Raw genomic sequence first — 17,539 nt, 5'->3', positions numbered from 1 at the left:
CTGGCTCGACTGCACCTCTGTCATGTCTAAGTCCATGAGTCATGCCTGTGGCTCAGATCCTAAGCTTCCTAGCAACACCCTATAATGTGGCTTAACAGTAGAAAAATCATAGGTTCTGCAAGACTTAGAAAGGTTTTATGGATCCAGATTGGGATCCAACTCAGCTACTCAGAAAAGGGACTTAAACTCGGCCTGTGTTTCTCATCTGTAAAATGAAGTGACCACTACCCAGTTCAGGACTTGAAGATCATGAGTGAAAAGTAACTGTAGGACTAAATGCTTGTCTTCCCACACTCTTCCCTGGGGCAGAAAGTTCAGGACTAAGTCAGAAGGGAAGCAGATTCCCAGGGTTTCCTCAAAGTGTATTTTTGGGCCTTGGACGTCCAGGTATTTCTGAAGAATCAGATGTTACTGTAGACAGGACCAACCCTTCAACCAAAAGGAAGCATATGGCAGCCTCTTCTGTTATGGGATGCTCAGCCCCTTTGCCTCACTCGGCCTAGGCCGAGTCCTCTGCAGTGCCCAGCACCTGCTCTAAAAAACTAAAAACTTGGCCAAGATGTCTAGACTCACACTCAGAAAGTGCTTTGGTTCCACTTCCTTTTTAAAAACCTCAAAATACCCTTCCTTCGTGGGTGATGGAGGCTTCCTGTGTAGGGACTGAAACTGATGCCAGCCACTCCCAAAAGCAGCAGAAAGACATTCCGACAGCTGTGGCTACTGGGAGGAAACCCACACCACTCCCATGAGGTGCTTGGAGGAAGGGCTCAGTTCCGTGTTCCTGGGAACTACCTCAGGGGCTGGCTTCTGCTCTCACCCCAAACCCATCCTCCCTCCTTGTTAGGCTACATCTCCCCACGGACAACAAAACAAAACACAGGGCAAGGGCCATAAGAGTAAAGTTAAACTTTACTTTACAGTAATTTTTTTCTATATACAAAGAATTACAGTACATGTTTATGGGGACTCCTAGCACAGGGCTCCCCTCTTTTTCACTAAGAGTTCCACTTATCACTGACAATCTATTGGGGTGGAGGGGGGCAAAAAAAGTGATGGACCTCAGCTGACACCCCCTCTGCCCCTTTCTTAAAAATATAAAGATAGATCTCTATTGTCAGCTTGTTTTTTTTGCCAAGACTTAGCTGCTCTTCAAGGAGCTCCTGTGTGCTGCACTCGCCCGTCTTCAACACTCTCACCTACATGCACACACAGGCAGCACCCACCTCAGACCTAGAGACCACCCGTTCTCTGCCCCTACCCTGGAAGTCTAAAGCACCAGAACCACTCATTTCTGCTCCTAACTCCCTAGGCTCACCTCCTGTCCAAAAAGCTTTGCTCCATTTCCAGGGTGTTACACCTGAAGCCCTCAATAGCCTGATGTTTTGAGACTCATGGGGAAGTAGCTCTAGAAGAGGGACCATATGCGTTTAACATGTGCTATTTTTGCTTATGTTGATAGGAAACATTTCTCCCCAGGCTGTGGATTTCTAATTAAAATAAACTCTTTCCACTTCCTTAAGAAATATTACCCTTAATCTTCATAAGCAACAGAGGTGCTCCCGTGAGAGTGGAAGAGGTAGAGAGGGGCAGAAGGTAGCCGAGGGAGACCCCACACTTGCAGCTCCCTACCAGCCTGTGCAGGCAGTGTGCACAGAGGCTATGGACTCGGTGATACCAGCCCTGAGAAGCTCAATGGCCACCCTCATCTGCAAACAGCATCTCTCCCCCCACCCCGGACTGCACTGGACTATTTCAGGGTCAGGTGCAAGGTTCACCAAGGCTCTACCTTCCCCTCCTCTAATAAAGCCTCAAGGAAACTACGTAAGATCTCTTTTTCCCAAACAGGAATCTGGGTTTCTCAAGTCACCAGTCCCTCAACCCTTGGCAGTGCTTATTTATACCAGGAAATTAGCACCATCATTGCATTTTTGTGTGTGTACAAAGCAATTACCTATTCTTTTTTTCAATTTATACTACAGCAACCTCGGGCCCTGCTGCACTGACTCTAGGAAGCTCAGCTGAGAGCTAACTGTCCACAGCCAAGGAAAGTCTCGTGCAGCAGCTACCCAGCTCTAAATGATCCGGAATGTCTAACACATGGAACAGCCCAAACGTTATTCAGCAGGAAAAGGGGCTTGTGGCAGCTCCTTTCCTGCCATGATCTCAGAGAAGTGAGGACACTGGGCTACTCTGACCTCCTGACAGACCCCAAGAGGATGACAGTGTCCCCCAAAAAAGCCTTAGGAGAAAACCCGCTTTATAGGAGCTGACGGAAAAAAAAAAAAAAAAAAAAAAATCCATCCACATTTAGTGCTCTCCTGATTCTTCTCCACAGGGGAAGCTGCCAGGACCAGACTTCCTTCCTGCCACTCTGTTCTCACGAGGGAACCTGGGAGTCCAGCTCCTGTGAGTAGACGCTGCCAAGCCTGGAAAAGGATCGCTGATGCACTTCATGCCCTGACTGTAGTGTGGGGTGGAGGATGTAAAGAATAGAATAATTATTTTCATCAATGCTAAAGATGTAGATTTGGTAGTTGTTCAGAAGAGGATCAACAGTGATTTAAATCACTTCAAACTCAGTAACTTCAGGGGGAAGCAGACATTTAAAAACTTGGATGCTTTTGTAGTAATGACAACTATTTTGCTATTAGAACGGGTTTGCTCCAGTAGAGAAGCAAATGAGGCTTTGAATTCAAATTTCAACAGTTTCCATAATTTTTTCTGACTTAACAGGGCTAGGACAGGTATTAGTTCTCTAACTACCTATGGAAGCTATGGCTTCCCCCTCAGAAAGGCTTCCTGGGGAACTGGCTTAGAGGCAGACGCTCTATTGAGATCCTGATTTACAAGCACTTGGCCAAATGCCAAAATACCATCCTACACAAAGATCAGGAGTTTCTAAGAGTCAAGATTTCCTTTTAACTGCCAGGTCACACCCCCTGGAGAAAAGGTCTCAGTATAGGTTCCAGGAGAATCCCCGAAGGATGGCAAGGTCACCCCCCACAAAGGGTCATGCAAGAGTCGCACTTCCCAAAAGTCCTTCCAACTCTGCTTCTAATTGTATAGTGACTGCTTTCGTGATGTTAACAATCTAGTATCAAATGCTATCAGTGGGCCTGAGAGTTGAACATCTAATTTCCAATCAACCTAAGAGAGTCTTACAATGGCCCTCATGAAAGCCGGGCTGGCTGTCCATCCATTTAAATAAACAGCTTCAGAAGTTTCCTACGCAGGTCTGGAAGGAAGCTTTCCAGTGAATGGGAGAATGGAAAAAACTGAAACGAAACCACAAAGTGGCCCACCTTTCCCTCACTCCTTCCTGTCCTGTGAGACATATCTAGAGTGGCTGTCAAGTCAATTACCTACCAAAGCCTACATCAGAGAAGCTCCTTCAGGATCAAACTTCTCCACTTAAAAAATTTACATAGCCTGCACCACCCCCCCCCAACAAAATTCACAGTTTATTTCATGAAACAAAGAGCTACGGTAATTTAACACACAACACAGTGGAAAGAGATTCTGACAGCGCAGTGCGGATATCTTTTTCTGATCACAACTACAGATGACAGGAGAAAAAAAGGGCACAGGACTGGCACCAAGCAAATCCTACTCATACAACCTAAGAGATTAGGGAAAGGGACCTACTAGCTGCAGTTATATACTTATTATTCTCACACATGATAAATACTTAATATAATGAACTTTAATGTTCTGGGTGGATTTCTTTAAAAATATCTTTTCCATGGTTTAAAATTTTTTTTAAAAGAAAATAAGATGCTTTGTTTTCTCTTCCTCTAAAACAAAGAGCTTTTCCTCTCTGATGACGTGGGAAGAGAGACAGGATGAAAGGGGAGAACTAGGCAGGTGGAATTTACAGAGGAGAGTCCGAGGTCTAAGTGAGATGCAAGAATAGGCCCCTAAACTCAGGGCAGCCCTGCCCAGCCTCATGCCTCTGCCTGAGTTCAATGTCTCAACCCCAGAGACAGACTTTGGGAAATAAAAGCAAATTCTTTTTTAAATCTTTATATAAAGCGCAAATGCTTCTATAACAACAGTTGTTCCCTCCTTAGAAGTATGGGAGTGACCTCAATAGAAACTCAGGAGGAGGAAATTGGGACAAAATACAGAATCCTGTTGAGGGTGTAAAAGCCATAACCGAGACAGAAATGGCCAGGAGACCTTGGGGCCAGGAGATGGCCTGTTGGCTAAAGCTGCTGGCTAAGTTGGCAAAGCAGAGAGGTAAACATGTTTGGTCTAGGGACAAAGAGGGGGTGGGTGAATGGGAAGGAACTGGCCAAACAGCACTTCCTGTTGGCAGTCAGTGAGCTGGGTGAATGGTAGGGCAGGGTAGCACCAACAGATTTCCCAGCCCTTGGGCCCCAGCTCAGGGCAGCAGTAACAGATAATCAGCAGTTATGAGGAGTCATCTCTTGGACTGGACATTGCTCTAAACGCCACATCTTGCCAGTCATGGGGAAGGGTTCTGGCTTGCCTTTGAGCTAAGTCAGCAGGCAGGTGCTCTCAATACAGAGCACAGCATTTCTCAGGAAGAGGGTGGTAGAATCCACTAGTGAAGAAGACTCCCTCCATTCAGGTAGGAGGGCAAAAGATCAGGAGAGAAGTAATTTCTTGCCAGGATCTGGCACTCTCCCTGAGCTGGTGGTGGATCTAGCCCAGAGCTTGCCAGAGATTCCCTAGGTCTACTGCCCGAGACTCTGAAATCTGAAAGCACCTGAGTGTTTGGGGGACAGACATGGGGTGGGTTGATGTAAAAGGAGGAAAATCTATAGAAAAGAAAGGTAAGCTTGCCAATTGCCTTCTTACACTGAGGGAAAGCTGTGTCCTCACAGAGCCCAGCCCCCCAACCAACTGCTCCACCAAGGACAGATCTTTAGACTCTCCAGAACCCAGACAGAAGCAGCAGAGGCTGCCCAGCCAACAGGCCCTACCTGCCTATAGAGGAGACCTCTGCATGACTGTACACACATGCACATACACACAGGCACACCTGACCAGGAGACACTCAAAACCACCACTTCTGGGGCCACAAAGGACATGACAAAATGAGCCCGGAGCCCCAGGGCCCCTCAAACTTCCTGTTATTTCCTGGTCAAAGGTTCTTTAAAAATAACCTGGGAACCCAGGCAAGCATGTTAGGCTCACAGGGATCAGGTCTTATTTATCTCTGTATCTCCTGCCAGTGACTAGCACCAGGCCTAGCACACATGAATGTTCAAGAAATCACCACCGATGTGAATGGGAATCAGTTCCTCCCAAGGGTTCATCAGGTACCCTCAGTGGGGCTTGGTAGGGCTAGAGAAATAGCTTTGAGAGCCCCTCTACCTTCAACCTGACCAGCGGAATTGAATCCCATGCTTGACTCCAGAGTGGACTTTTTATTTCAAGTTCACCATGAGTAAAGGTTGGGGAAAGAGACCCGAGTCTGTCTGTCTCCTTGGCTGGGGCCCACTTGGATTTCCATATATGGTTCACACAACCACAAGCCCCCACTGGCTAATGTCGCAAGAGTTCTGAATGTTGGGATATAAGGAGAGAATAACAGTGGAAAAGTGTTGGGGTCTGTCTGTTTTTTAAGAGGGAAAAAGAAGATTTTTCCCTTCCCCAAGAACCCTGGGGGCAGCTGGTCTGGTCATGTGGCATTTACTGGTATTATTTCTGTTCTGACTCTGCACACTTGTGACTGGAAGGAGCCTGGTTAAGAGCTGGAAGGGTATTTTGCTCTGATTTAGGGTCTTGCCCTCTTCCAAGAGACCAGCAAGTCTGTGCCAATGTCTGTGTGCTCCCAGAGGACCAGCAAGACTGTGCCAGTGTCTGTCCAGCCACTATGGGCCAGAGCCCTGGCCCTGGTGAGGCCTTGCCCAAGGCCCAGGGACTCTGTTCTGTGGTTGCCAACTTCTTCTCTTCAGTGGAGAGGGAGGATGGGGCCTTCCCAAGAGGCCTGAAGGACTGCCCACTCTTGGCAGCAAGTCCAGGTAGTTGCTGGCCTCCGGCCATCTGCTTCACCTGCTTCACCAGGCCTGGTGCTTGGCTGGGAGGCCCGGGGGTCTGCTCAGCCCCTGCAGGTGCTCTTCCTAAGGCCTGAGTTGCTGGCTCATACAAAAAAGCCTTGGCAGGGGGCTGAGAAAGAAGTCTGGCCTGGGTGAGTGATTTAACAGCTTGCCAGGAGTGCTCTGAAGGGGCCGCTGCTTTGCCCAGTGGCTGAAGGACAGGATCTGACACAATGCTTCTCTCAATGGCTCGTGACATCTGTCCCAGACCTTTGCTGGCAGGCCACGAGCTCGACTCCAACACTGGCATCTTCTCATCAACCTGTGGTGTGATCTCATGGGGAGAAGCTGCCCGTTCCTTCTGGCGAGGAGTTAGGTCTATGAGATCCATCACCAAAGCAGCTCTATTTTTTGACTGAGTATTCTGGTCCACAGGCCTCAGTGCTTTTTCTTTAGCTACCAGGGTCTGGACCACAGCTGACAGTACTTTGTCAGGAGGTGGGAGTCTCTGGGACAAAGAGGCATGGGATTTGTCGGGGGGCCTGTCTGAAGTCTGGGGTTTGGGACTGCTGGTGACTAGCAGTTTGTCTGGCTGCGGAAGTCTCAGGCCAGTAGGGACAGGGGTTTTCTCCAGTGACTGGGGCCTTGGGCTGGCAGCACCTATGGATTTATCCAGCCTTGGGTCAGCTGTCCCCAGAGGTCTTTCCAGTGGTTGTGACCTGACTGAGGGTGAGGAGCTTGGGCCGGTCACTGGAGAGGGTTTGTCAGATAGTTGGGGTCTTGGTCCTGCCATTGCAGGTGGCCTGTCCAATGGCTTCTGGCTGGATACCAAGGATTGGGGTTTGGTCCCTGACCCAGCAAGGTCCCTGACCCTATCTACAGGCTGGGGCCTGGAGTCAGTTCTATCAGGAGGCCTTTCAGGCAGCGGTGGCCTCTGACAAGTCCCTGCCAGAGCTTTTCTGGACAGCGACAACGTCTGGTTGGTGTCAGCAGATGGCTTGTCCGACATCTTGGGCCCCTGAGCAGCTACTCCTGATGATTGCTCTGCCAGGTGAGTGCCTGGGCCTGGAGGCAGCGGTACTGTAGGAGGTACATACTCACGGATCTCCCCAGGTTCCAGAGGGTTGGGCCCACAGGGATCATGCTCAGTACAAGACAGACGCCCATCCAGTTTGGAGATGAAGAGCATCCCTTCCCGATGCTGCTTACAAAAGGAGCTGGGACACATCTCACAGAAGGAGGCTGCTTCCTTTCCGCAGATGTCACACTGATGCCAAGGACACTCCCATTTCCCTGAAAACACAGGTGTGAAACAAAGGCTTAGGAAAATAAGACATGCATATGAGATGGGTCATGGCTCTGGAACTAAGTCAAAGGAGTGATTTCAAACTGCTGCCTTCTGCAGAGAGCTCATGCCACTTACCCACCTCCCCTCCCCCAGGATCTCAGCTTTACTTTCTGCAAAATGCATAAAAATAACAGCCAAGTATCAAGTAGCAACTGAGTATCAATTAAAAACCAAGCAGGAGTAAAAAAACAACAAAAAAAAACCCCAAGCAGGAGTAAACCCTGATTTCTACAACTATTTCCAACAAGGAGAAAAGCAACAACAATAATAAAACAAAACCCAAAGCTCCCCTTAGATGGAATGTGAAGATATTACTTTCATATTTTTACAAACTCCATTTGTCCTGTACAGCCTTTAAATATTCAACTCTATGGGGAAAATCAGCCAATTAAACTGCTTATTTGGTTTTTACTAGGAACAGGGAGCAGATACACAAAGGTGAAAAATGGAAGATTTACCTTTGCTCAATGTTAAGTCTGGAAACTAGCACAAACTTTACCTGTGTTATCCACACAGAATCAGCAGGAAAGACCCAAAGCCAACCCAAGCTGCTCTCTTTTACCCTCATTTCATGATACCCGAATCTCTGCCATGGACAGTGTTCCGTCCCAGCTCCTTCCAAGTAAACTATGCTAGAGCTCACTCCTGGCTCATAGGCAAGATGAGTTCTATCACAACCTGTGCCAGCTACGGCTCTGAGTAACTGCTTCTGAAACAATTCCCCATTTCCATTTCCTGGCACTGAGGTCAGTGTTATGGCCTTGCCCCTACACTACCTTAGTTTCTATTATTTCATTACCCTGGCAACCACATATTGAAGGAAACCTAATTTGGGGACAAACTCCTCACTCCCACCCCTCTTTATGGGTTGCTAGGAGGATAAAATAACATAAAATGCTTGACAGAGCGAATGAGTTTCTGTTCCCTTCTCTATAACCTAGGATTCTAAGCCTTTGTTGTCATTTATTTTGACACCTCTCAACACTATGCATGGGAAGACCAAAGGGCTCTCAGAATTCTGGCAGAGAACAAGGAGAACTCTAAATGGATTTTGGCACCAACCTGCTGGTCGCTTGGTTAGATTGAGACAGTCTGCATGGTAAACTTTGGGGCAGCCTGGCTTCTTACAGGAGACGAGCTGGCCAGCATCCCCACAGCTGAAACACTCATCCTCTCGCTCCTTTGTGATTTCACCCTGGGTCCTGCGCTTCCCCTGTTGCTTCTTCTTGAATTTCTTTGACTTTTCCTCTGTGGCAATGGGTTGATTCTAGAGGTCAAATATTGTCGACACATTAGTTGTATGATCTTGACCAGGTTAACTATCCTCTCTGAGCTTCAGACTCTCCTCTGGGAAGACACAGTCCTCATAGACTACTGTGAAGTTAAGAGAAAATGCAGGAAAAGCACTGGGCATATCACAGGTATCCAATAAATGGTAGCACGAATTTTATCTGGTATCAACTACTCCTACCACTTGAGCGAAGTAAGAGAGAAATGTGCTGCTTTTTGTTGACACACAAGACTGATATTAAAGGTCATCCTTTAACAATAAGTTTTACTTTTATTCTTATGTTTGTCTAATTTCAAAACTAAGGAAGACTTCTCTGGGTGTGTGTGTCACACACATTTCTAAACTTATTCAACAAACCTTCAATGAGCACTTAGTATGAGTCATGTGCTAGGAAGACACAGAAAACTAATTTGTGGCCCTTGCCCTTGACAAGCTATGCATCTTTACCTAAGTCAGTTTAGGTTCATGTCCACCACTCCCCAAGATAGACCCTGGTGCAGCCCGCAGGTCTACTCTATGCTCCCTGCAGACCACACTTGGTCACCAAAATGCATGGTTTTCATCGCATTATTTATCTCAGCCTAGGAACATCCAGGACCAATCCAATTTATTGCCAGCCCACAGTGATCTCCTCCCATTTCTAAACTTCTGCTCCCGCATTTCCCTTTCACTGATTCATGTGTGAAATGCTACACAGACCCTAAAGATACAGAAACTGACATCCCTAGTGCACCTAACACCATTAAACTCTGTTACTATTTTAATTTATAGGGACTAAGTCAACTGCACATCTTAAGGAACAAGACCATTTAACCAACTAACTAAACAAAATACAAAATCCAATATAAATTTTCTTATTTAATAGGTAAAAGAATAATCACTGGGTGTTCTTCATTTATTATAGCTCAAAATGATTACCCTCTTTAGCTAGTGGTTTCCATACTAATTTGCATTTTTCAGTTCTTAATGTTGACTTCACAATCAAACAAGCATAGTGGGAAATACCCAATTGGAGTCACGGTGTAGTCTACTTTGCATCAAAATTAAATTTCAATTTTCAGCATGCTGTTACTTACGATAGAGAAATCTGGAAGCATCCAGATGTTCATCTATTATGGTTCATCCATTATATAAAAATTTAAAGTCAATGAAACTGATGGTTATGAAAATTATGTAACAGCAAGGAAAAAATGTTGTATAATATTTAAGAATTATAAACAATTCTTAACAGTTATAGAATTATAATTCAGTTAAAGTACACATAAAAAAACAGAAAGTAAGATACAACAAAGTTTATACTGTTACACGGTACATGGTTAAGATTAAGGGTCCTTAAAAAAAAAAAGTCCTATGTTTATCTACAGTCTTTTTTTTTTTTTTTTTTTTTGTGGTACGCGGGCCTCTCACTGTTGTGGCCTCTCCCATTGCGGAGCACAGGCTCCGGATGCGCAGGCTCAGCGGCCATGGCTCACGGGCCCAGCTGCTCCGCAGCATGTGGGATCCTCCCGGACCGGGGCACGAACCCGTGTCCCCTGCATCGGCAGGCGGACTCTCAACCACTGCGCCACCAGGGAAGCCCCTATCTACAGTCTTATACTACATTTAGAACCTTAAATTCAATATCAGATTCTCTGATATCTTTAAAAAGGCAAAAAGAGACACACAGACAGAGACTGAGACTCTTTCTTAGGAAATATGAGTAAGATCAACTAAGACCAATAAAAGACATGGGAAGTAACCTACTTTACAGATTCCTATTTTACAGCTTTTTTAGCTAGAAAGGTATCACTAATTAGAAGTCAGATTGTTCAAAACACTTCAACAATATCCAAAGACCCTCTCCAGTGTACCAAACTGATCATCAGAATGCTTAGTTAAATTGCCAGTGTCCCTACTGACAACTATTCAATGTCATTATTTCAAAAAGACATCTTCTTAAAATAAAGACTCAGTCCTGCCACAGGTTAGGGAGGGAGGACCACACCATTATCCCTGATGCAAACGTTTAAAAGGTACCTTTGGCCTTACACCCAAAAAGCCACTGCAGTTCGGAGCTCCACATTTGCAAACAGTCTTTCCATTCCCAAGACATTCTAGGTTGTAGTTGAAGGTAAGTTCAGTGCCTGCATAAAAGACCATGAAAATATTAATATCTAGGGCTTTAATTACATTATTTCTCTATTAATCACAAAAGGCAGACTTCCAAGAGAACAGATTAATTTTTAAAAGATTAAAAGGATTTATTAACTCTAATTGCACTATATTATTAAAATACTAATAAATCCTAATCCTATAACATTATTAATGAGCGAATATAACTTAATAACAGAAAAACTTATATGACTTAATAAGTAATTTTTAAAGATTTTTTTGATGTGGACCATTTTTAAAGTCTTTATTGAATTTGTACAATATTGCTTCTGTTTTTACCTTTTGGTTTCCTGGCTGCGAGGCATGTGGGATCTTAGCTCCCCGACCAGGGATCGAACCTGCACCCCCTGCACTGGAAGGCGAAGTCTTAACCATTGGACCTCCAGGGAAGTCCCAACAAGTAATATTTAAAATAACTTTTACTATAGATGTGTTAATCCCAAATTGTTTTTTATTTTTTTCTAACCATTCAGATTCAAAATATATTAATTCATTACCAAAAACAGACAAACAGCAATTTATTGTGCACTGATGTGCCAGGCACTGGGAAAGCAAGTACGAAGGAAACCTGTCATCTGTGCCAAAGTGAGTACATCTTACCAGGCAGCACTCAAGGGAGAGAGACATGTCAATACAGAATAATACCAGAGAACTCTAGACCACAAGACCTAAGCCCTGGCTATACATCCCAGTTACACCACAATCTAGCTGGCTGATTTGAGCTGAAGAGTCCATTTGTTAAATGCAGATAACAATCTCACGAGCTTACTGAGAATGACATAATGTACATAGCAGAAATTTGTAAACTTTAATAGGAGATGTACAAATTTAAGGTATAAAAAGTCCCCTTTCTGTCACAAGTGCATTTCATCAAAACTGAGAGCAAATAAATCACACAAACATTCAAATTCAAAGCGTGTTAGGGAAAGCCTAACAAATAGAAGAATTTTATACAGACATACAAAGAGGTTATCTCTGGGTGGGGGTAACGGCTTACCGTTAATGTACAAAGTGATAATTGTTCAGTCAAAATTGTCAAAACTTAGGAAGATTTCCATTTGCAGAATGACAAATCTTCTGTCAGTGAGACTAATTAATATATACAGTTTTTCATCTGATATTGGAAACATAATTATTTTTTAATTTGGTTGAGCAAATTATAAAGCAGCTGGCTTACATTTAGGAGTTCATATGGTACAAATGCTAGAACCACTTGTGGCCTGCTAAGAGGCTCACGTTGTGAGGAGCCTGTAGGAACCAAGACTGACCAAGGTAACAGCAGGGTCACATATCCCCTCCCCACTGTGAACTTACTGGACTGAATGATGGGTAATTCTATTCACACTAATCTTATTTAAAAATTTATGAGCATATAGCTGAATTTTCATATATTTAATGTGCTTACAATGCAACTCAACCACAAGACAGCAAGATACTTGGCATAACTTGCTGCTCACTCAGCACCCACTATGTAAACAAAACCACACGAGGGGATAAATCAGAAGGCATCAGTGTGCATACAGGAAAGCCATTCTAGAAAACAGTCCAAAATACAATAATCTGCAACCTGGGGGGATGGCAAATGGCACTGGAGAAGAGATAAACAAGGAGTGAGTATGACACATTGAAGACAGAAAGTAACAGGTATGTGAAGAGCCCATGAGGTTGGATGTGTAAGGAGGAGAGCAAGCTGAAAGTTCTGATTCCATTTGCAAGGCTGAAGCTCCTTTGGGCACTCTGCATGGCAATGAGCACATTCTGTCTTAATCCCCCCATCCCACCCTTGCAGACTGGGAGGACAAGAATAAGGTCTGTCAATTCCCACACCATTCTACCTGAGCTGAATGAATATGGGAGAAGAGAAATTTGTGGCTAGACATGGTAGAAGAGGCCATCCCCACGGACACAGATTAAAGTTCAAAGTAGAAGTGTGGTACTAAAAGCAGTCGGGACAGAGATAAGAACTGAAGTCACGTGGCTAACATTTGAGTAATTAATACAGAGGAACACTGCCCCTCCCTCCCCCAGTGTGGTTAGAGATAAAAATGGAGAAAAGAACGAGAGATATATCAGATCCAAGAATCCAAGTAACATAGATAATGCTACCAAATACTTTACAGTACTTTTGTAAGGATTAAATGAGACAATATGCTTGGAACAGTGTCTGGCATTGGATAAATGGTAGCTCTTACAGCACTCACTTGATAACTCCTGTTACAAAGCAGAAATCTACCCAATTTACTCTGAAGTCATCCATTGCAAAAATTTGATACAAGTTACTGATTTTAAAAATCACTATCATTGAGTCCAATAGAGCACAGTGCACAGTGATGCTCAAGCATTGTTACTTTCATCATTAAACACTTTATGTGAAGCAATGCAAAACAGTGGCTCAATTTTTAAAATATGAAAACTGTCAGAGCCTTTAAAATTCTAAAGAGCCTAAAAGACTCCTGGGCAGCAGTATATTTAAATTATAGAGAAATAGATATACTGGGGGGGGGGGGGGGGATGTTGGGTGTTATCCACAGATTGAAAAAAAGAAAAGGCAACAGACAAAAAGCTGACAAAATTGCTCTTTAATTACTTTATCTTGATTAGTGTTTCCTGAGGTAAATGACACTGACTGGGCAAAGCAGAATGCTCATATGGGATTTCTGCTTTGAAAGTCACTGGACTATGCTACTGTCAATTACAAACTACCCAGGCCAGTCCGATCTCATTTTGAGTTAGGAGAGTGATCTGAAAATGCTTTGCTAGTATTCATGCAAAACTTATTTTGAAAAATTATATACGTCCTTATACATTCAAACTTATACAAGTCTAAATATTTTTTAAAATCATGCAATTTAGAGGGTGTCATATGTATATGTATATATGATATGCTTACAATTTTTTCATCAAAACCTTGACACTAAATTTTAAGCTCCTTTAATTGATGGAAAATATCCATCATATAACTTTACTTTCAAACCTCTTAGCCCTATCAGGTTTACTTTCAATTCAAATAAACATCTTAATATTGTGCTGATTACAACTACCTCACTTCTACACTCTGAATTCTCAGAGACATAATAGGCATCTAGGCAGGTCACAACATAGCTGTGCATTCTCCAAATGTCCAGTTCTTTGAGACCCAAGAGGTGAGGGTTTTTGTTTTTCTTAGCCTTGGGCTCATAAACCATAAAATTCAGATGGGTAAGAGGTGGATATTTGGTTTATAAAGTGGATGAAGGGCAACTGTAAAAGGAGACCTGGACTGCTGACACTTTCTAAGGCAGACCAAATTTTTTTAAAAATAAATTAATTTTATTTATTTATTTCTGGCTGCGTGGGGTCTTCATTGCTGCACACGGGCTTCCTCTAAGTTGCGGTGAGCAGGGGCTACTCTTCGTTGCAGTGCACGGGCTTCTCATTGCGGTGGCTTCTCTTGTTGCGGAGCACAGGCTCTAGGCGCGTGGGCTTCAGTAGTTGTGGCACGCGGGTTCAGTAGTTGTGACACACGGGCTTAGTTGCTCCACGGCATGTGGGATCTTCCCGGACCAGGGGTCGAACCCGTGTTCCCTGCATTGGCAGGCGGATTCTTAACCACTGTGCCACCAGGGAAGTCCTAAGGCAGACCAATTTTTAAGGAGTTCATATAAAAGCTATGGAAAAGGTCTGGAAATTTATTCCTTTAAAATCATCCAGGAAATTCCCTGGTGGTCCAGTGGTTAGGACTCGGTGCTTTCACTGTGGTGGCCCCTGGTTCAATCCCTGGTCAGGGAACTAAGATCCCACAAGCCGTGTGGCACGGCCAGAAAACAACAACAACAAAAAAACCAAACATCCATGCCCAAACCTTGAAGACATCATGCTAAGTAAAAATGAGCTATCCACAACAAAACAAATATTGTATGACTGCACTTACATGAGATTCCCAGAGTAGCTAAAAAAATCACAGAGACAGAAGATAAAATGGTGGTTGCCCGGGGCTCGGGGAGGGGGTTAATGAGGGAGTTATTGGTTAATGGGTATCTTCAGCTGGAGAAGATACAAAGTTCTGGAGATAGATGGTGGTGACGGTTGCACAACAATGTGAATGGACTTAATGCCACTGAACCGTACACTTAAAAATGGCTAAAATGGTAAATTTTATGTAATGTGTATTTTACCATACCACCACCAACAAAAAAAATACCTGGTACATGCTAAGTACCACCTGGAAAGTCTTTTATGTATCCTTGGGAGTTCGCGACCTCATTTTGGATTATAGAACATATGGGATTTTTAGATAATAAAAACTGAAATCCCATTCCTAGCTCCAGAATCCTTAAATGATTCTTACCTGCTTTAATGTCACTCAAGGCAAAAAGGCCAACACGGGTATCTCCATTCACAGACCACTTCTGTGTTTCACAGTTGGGCTGGCAGCAATGATTCATGAATCGAGCATAGTTTCCTTTGGGACCAGCATCAATAATACGATCCTAGAATTCCAAGAGATGCTGTTCAGCAGACCTCTACTATTACTGATTAAAATTAGAGTAATAATAAATAAGCTGGAGTTTCTATTTGTAAAGTTTGATTCTTCCAGAGGGTGGTCTCAGAGTGTAGTCCCTTGACCAGCACTCGTATCACCACCTCAGAATCCGTTAGAAATGCAAATTCTTGGGTTGCACTCCAGATATACTAAAGCAGAAACTCTGAGGCCCAGCAATCTGTGTTAAGCCCACTAGGTGATTATGATATATGCTGAAGTTTGAGGACCACCATCCTAGAAATAGTAGCTTGTTCCATTCTCTTAATTAAGTAGTCCTGAACCCTGGCTACACATCAGAAATCACCTAAGATTTTAATAATGACATCAAGACCCCATCCCGAATGAAGATCAGAGTATCCTGAGGTAAGAATCTCACAATCCATAAAAGTACAACTCGGTAAATACAAAGTTTCACACCAAGAAAGGTCTATTATAAAAGTTAAAGGGGGGTGGGGGAGAGGAACCTAGCAGAACGTAATACTCAGGTACAAAGAGGAATCTCAGTATACACCGAAACGAAACACGTTAGGATGCTGGAATTAGAAATAAGTCCCATAAACAACAAGGTCCTACTGTATAGCACAGGGAACCATATTCAATATCTGGTGATAAATCATAATGCAAAAGAATATGAAAAAGAATATATATATGTATAACTGAATCACTTTGCTGTACAGCAGAAATTAATACAACATTGTAAACGAAATATACTTCTATAAAATATTAAAAAATAAAAAATAAATTTAAAATAAATAAATAAAACATGTTGGAAACACACACATACAAAAAAAGAAATCCCAGGGCCTCCCTGGTGGCGCAGTGGTTAAGAGTCCGCCTGCCGATGCAGGGGATACGGGTTCGTGCCCCGGTCTGGGAGGATCCCATATGCCGCGGAGCGGCTGGGCCCGTGAGCCATGGCCGCTGGGCCTGCGCATCCGGAGCCTGTGCTCCGCAACGGGAGAGGCCACAACAGTGAGAGGCCCACATACCGCAAAAAGAAAAAAAAAAAAAAAAAAAAGAAATCCCAAATATAATTCTAGACACCAGTGAAATGTAACTCATCAGAAATTCCAATAATTGGAGAGCTGACTTGGGTTTGTAAGCTGAGTTTTATAGTCAATTTATATGACCTTCTCAATGCACTAATTAAATACGAACAAATCAGTGTCTCAATCTGTAAAATAAAAAGTAAAAGAATTATTATTTATTTTTCTGGCTTCAAGTTTTAATCTTATAGGAAAAACACTAAAGACATAATCCCCAACTTACGTTGGACACTGAAAAATAATGCTAAAAGCAGCTGTATTGCCTTTTGCCATGGATGTACAGCTAAAAATGAGCAACCTTACCTAACTCCAGGTCCCTGATCAAGCAATCCCTATGAACATGGGGGAAAGACACTGTTTTGGACAGTGTATGACATGCCTATGAACACTGTAGCTGGGACAACACTAATTCACAATCTTACAACAGTGGAAATAACACTTTTCATTACTTACTTTGTCTAAAGTCAGCATATAGAAATTAGTGATATCGTGTTCTTGGGCATAACGGATTCGAGCTCTGCACTCTTCTTCATCTATTAGCTCACCCACATATTCATTGACAAATTCACCCTGGAACAAGAAATAGCTCTTAAGTGGCAAAAAGCATAACTGTGTTCACAGGTATACCTTATTTTAAAAAATTAATGAAAACAACAGATTCTCCAAAGCAATTCACGCACATTTAACTAGTCACTTTAACAAAGGTTTATTCAAGAAACCACATAATATAAATATGATGCTTCAACTATTTGAAAATATGAACCATCTCCCCACTCCTACCACAGCCAACGGCAGAAAACTTGGGATACACCTTAAGATCAACCAAAATGAAAGTAAGTAAACTAAAGCTCCACTATAATGGTGATATGGATAGTCGATCCCTTTACCTGTCCAAGAACCTAAAAGTCAATTTCGCTAAACTATCCTCTTTTTCCTTGGAGCATGCCCTGCCTACTGACCTTCCACATTTCACATCATTGTCCTCCTGACTCACTATACAATAGTCATACTGGCTTTCTCTCATGCTGTCCCCTCTACCTGAAATGCTTGAACACTCAACCAGCCTAAGCCAACAATTACTTATCTTTCAAGTCTCAATTTAAAATATTCTCAGGGACTTCCCTGGTGGTGCAGTGGTTAAGACTCCACACTCCCAATGCAGGGGGCCCGGGT

At 43.4% G+C, this 17,539-nt stretch overlaps 1 protein-coding gene across 4 annotated transcripts in view; it reads right to left on the bottom strand.

The window, feature by feature from the left end:
* Positions 1 to 891: 891 nt before the first annotated feature.
* NSD1 (nuclear receptor binding SET domain protein 1) overlaps positions 892 to 17,539 on the bottom strand; it is a 132,815-nt gene continuing 116,167 nt past the window's right edge. For all 4 annotated transcript variants that reach the window (XM_060094867.1, XM_060094865.1, XM_060094866.1 and 1 more), the window contains exons 19-23: positions 16,820 to 16,936; positions 15,126 to 15,267; positions 10,664 to 10,770; positions 8,419 to 8,623; positions 892 to 7,301 (exon numbers count right to left, since the gene is read on the bottom strand). In XM_060094867.1, the coding sequence (XP_059950850.1) occupies positions 5,671 to 7,301; positions 8,419 to 8,623; positions 10,664 to 10,770; positions 15,126 to 15,267; positions 16,820 to 16,936 (2,202 nt within the window). In that variant the 3' untranslated portion in view covers positions 892 to 5,670. The remainder of the gene's footprint in view (positions 7,302 to 8,418; positions 8,624 to 10,663; positions 10,771 to 15,125; positions 15,268 to 16,819; positions 16,937 to 17,539) is intronic.

The sequence above is a fragment of the Mesoplodon densirostris genome, chromosome 3 (assembly GCF_025265405.1).
Source record: "Mesoplodon densirostris isolate mMesDen1 chromosome 3, mMesDen1 primary haplotype, whole genome shotgun sequence".
In the NCBI taxonomy this organism is placed as follows: Eukaryota; Metazoa; Chordata; class Mammalia; order Artiodactyla; family Ziphiidae; genus Mesoplodon; species Mesoplodon densirostris.
The sequence above is the reverse complement of the archived record's forward strand: the minus strand, read 5'-3'. Positions and strand labels throughout refer to the sequence as shown.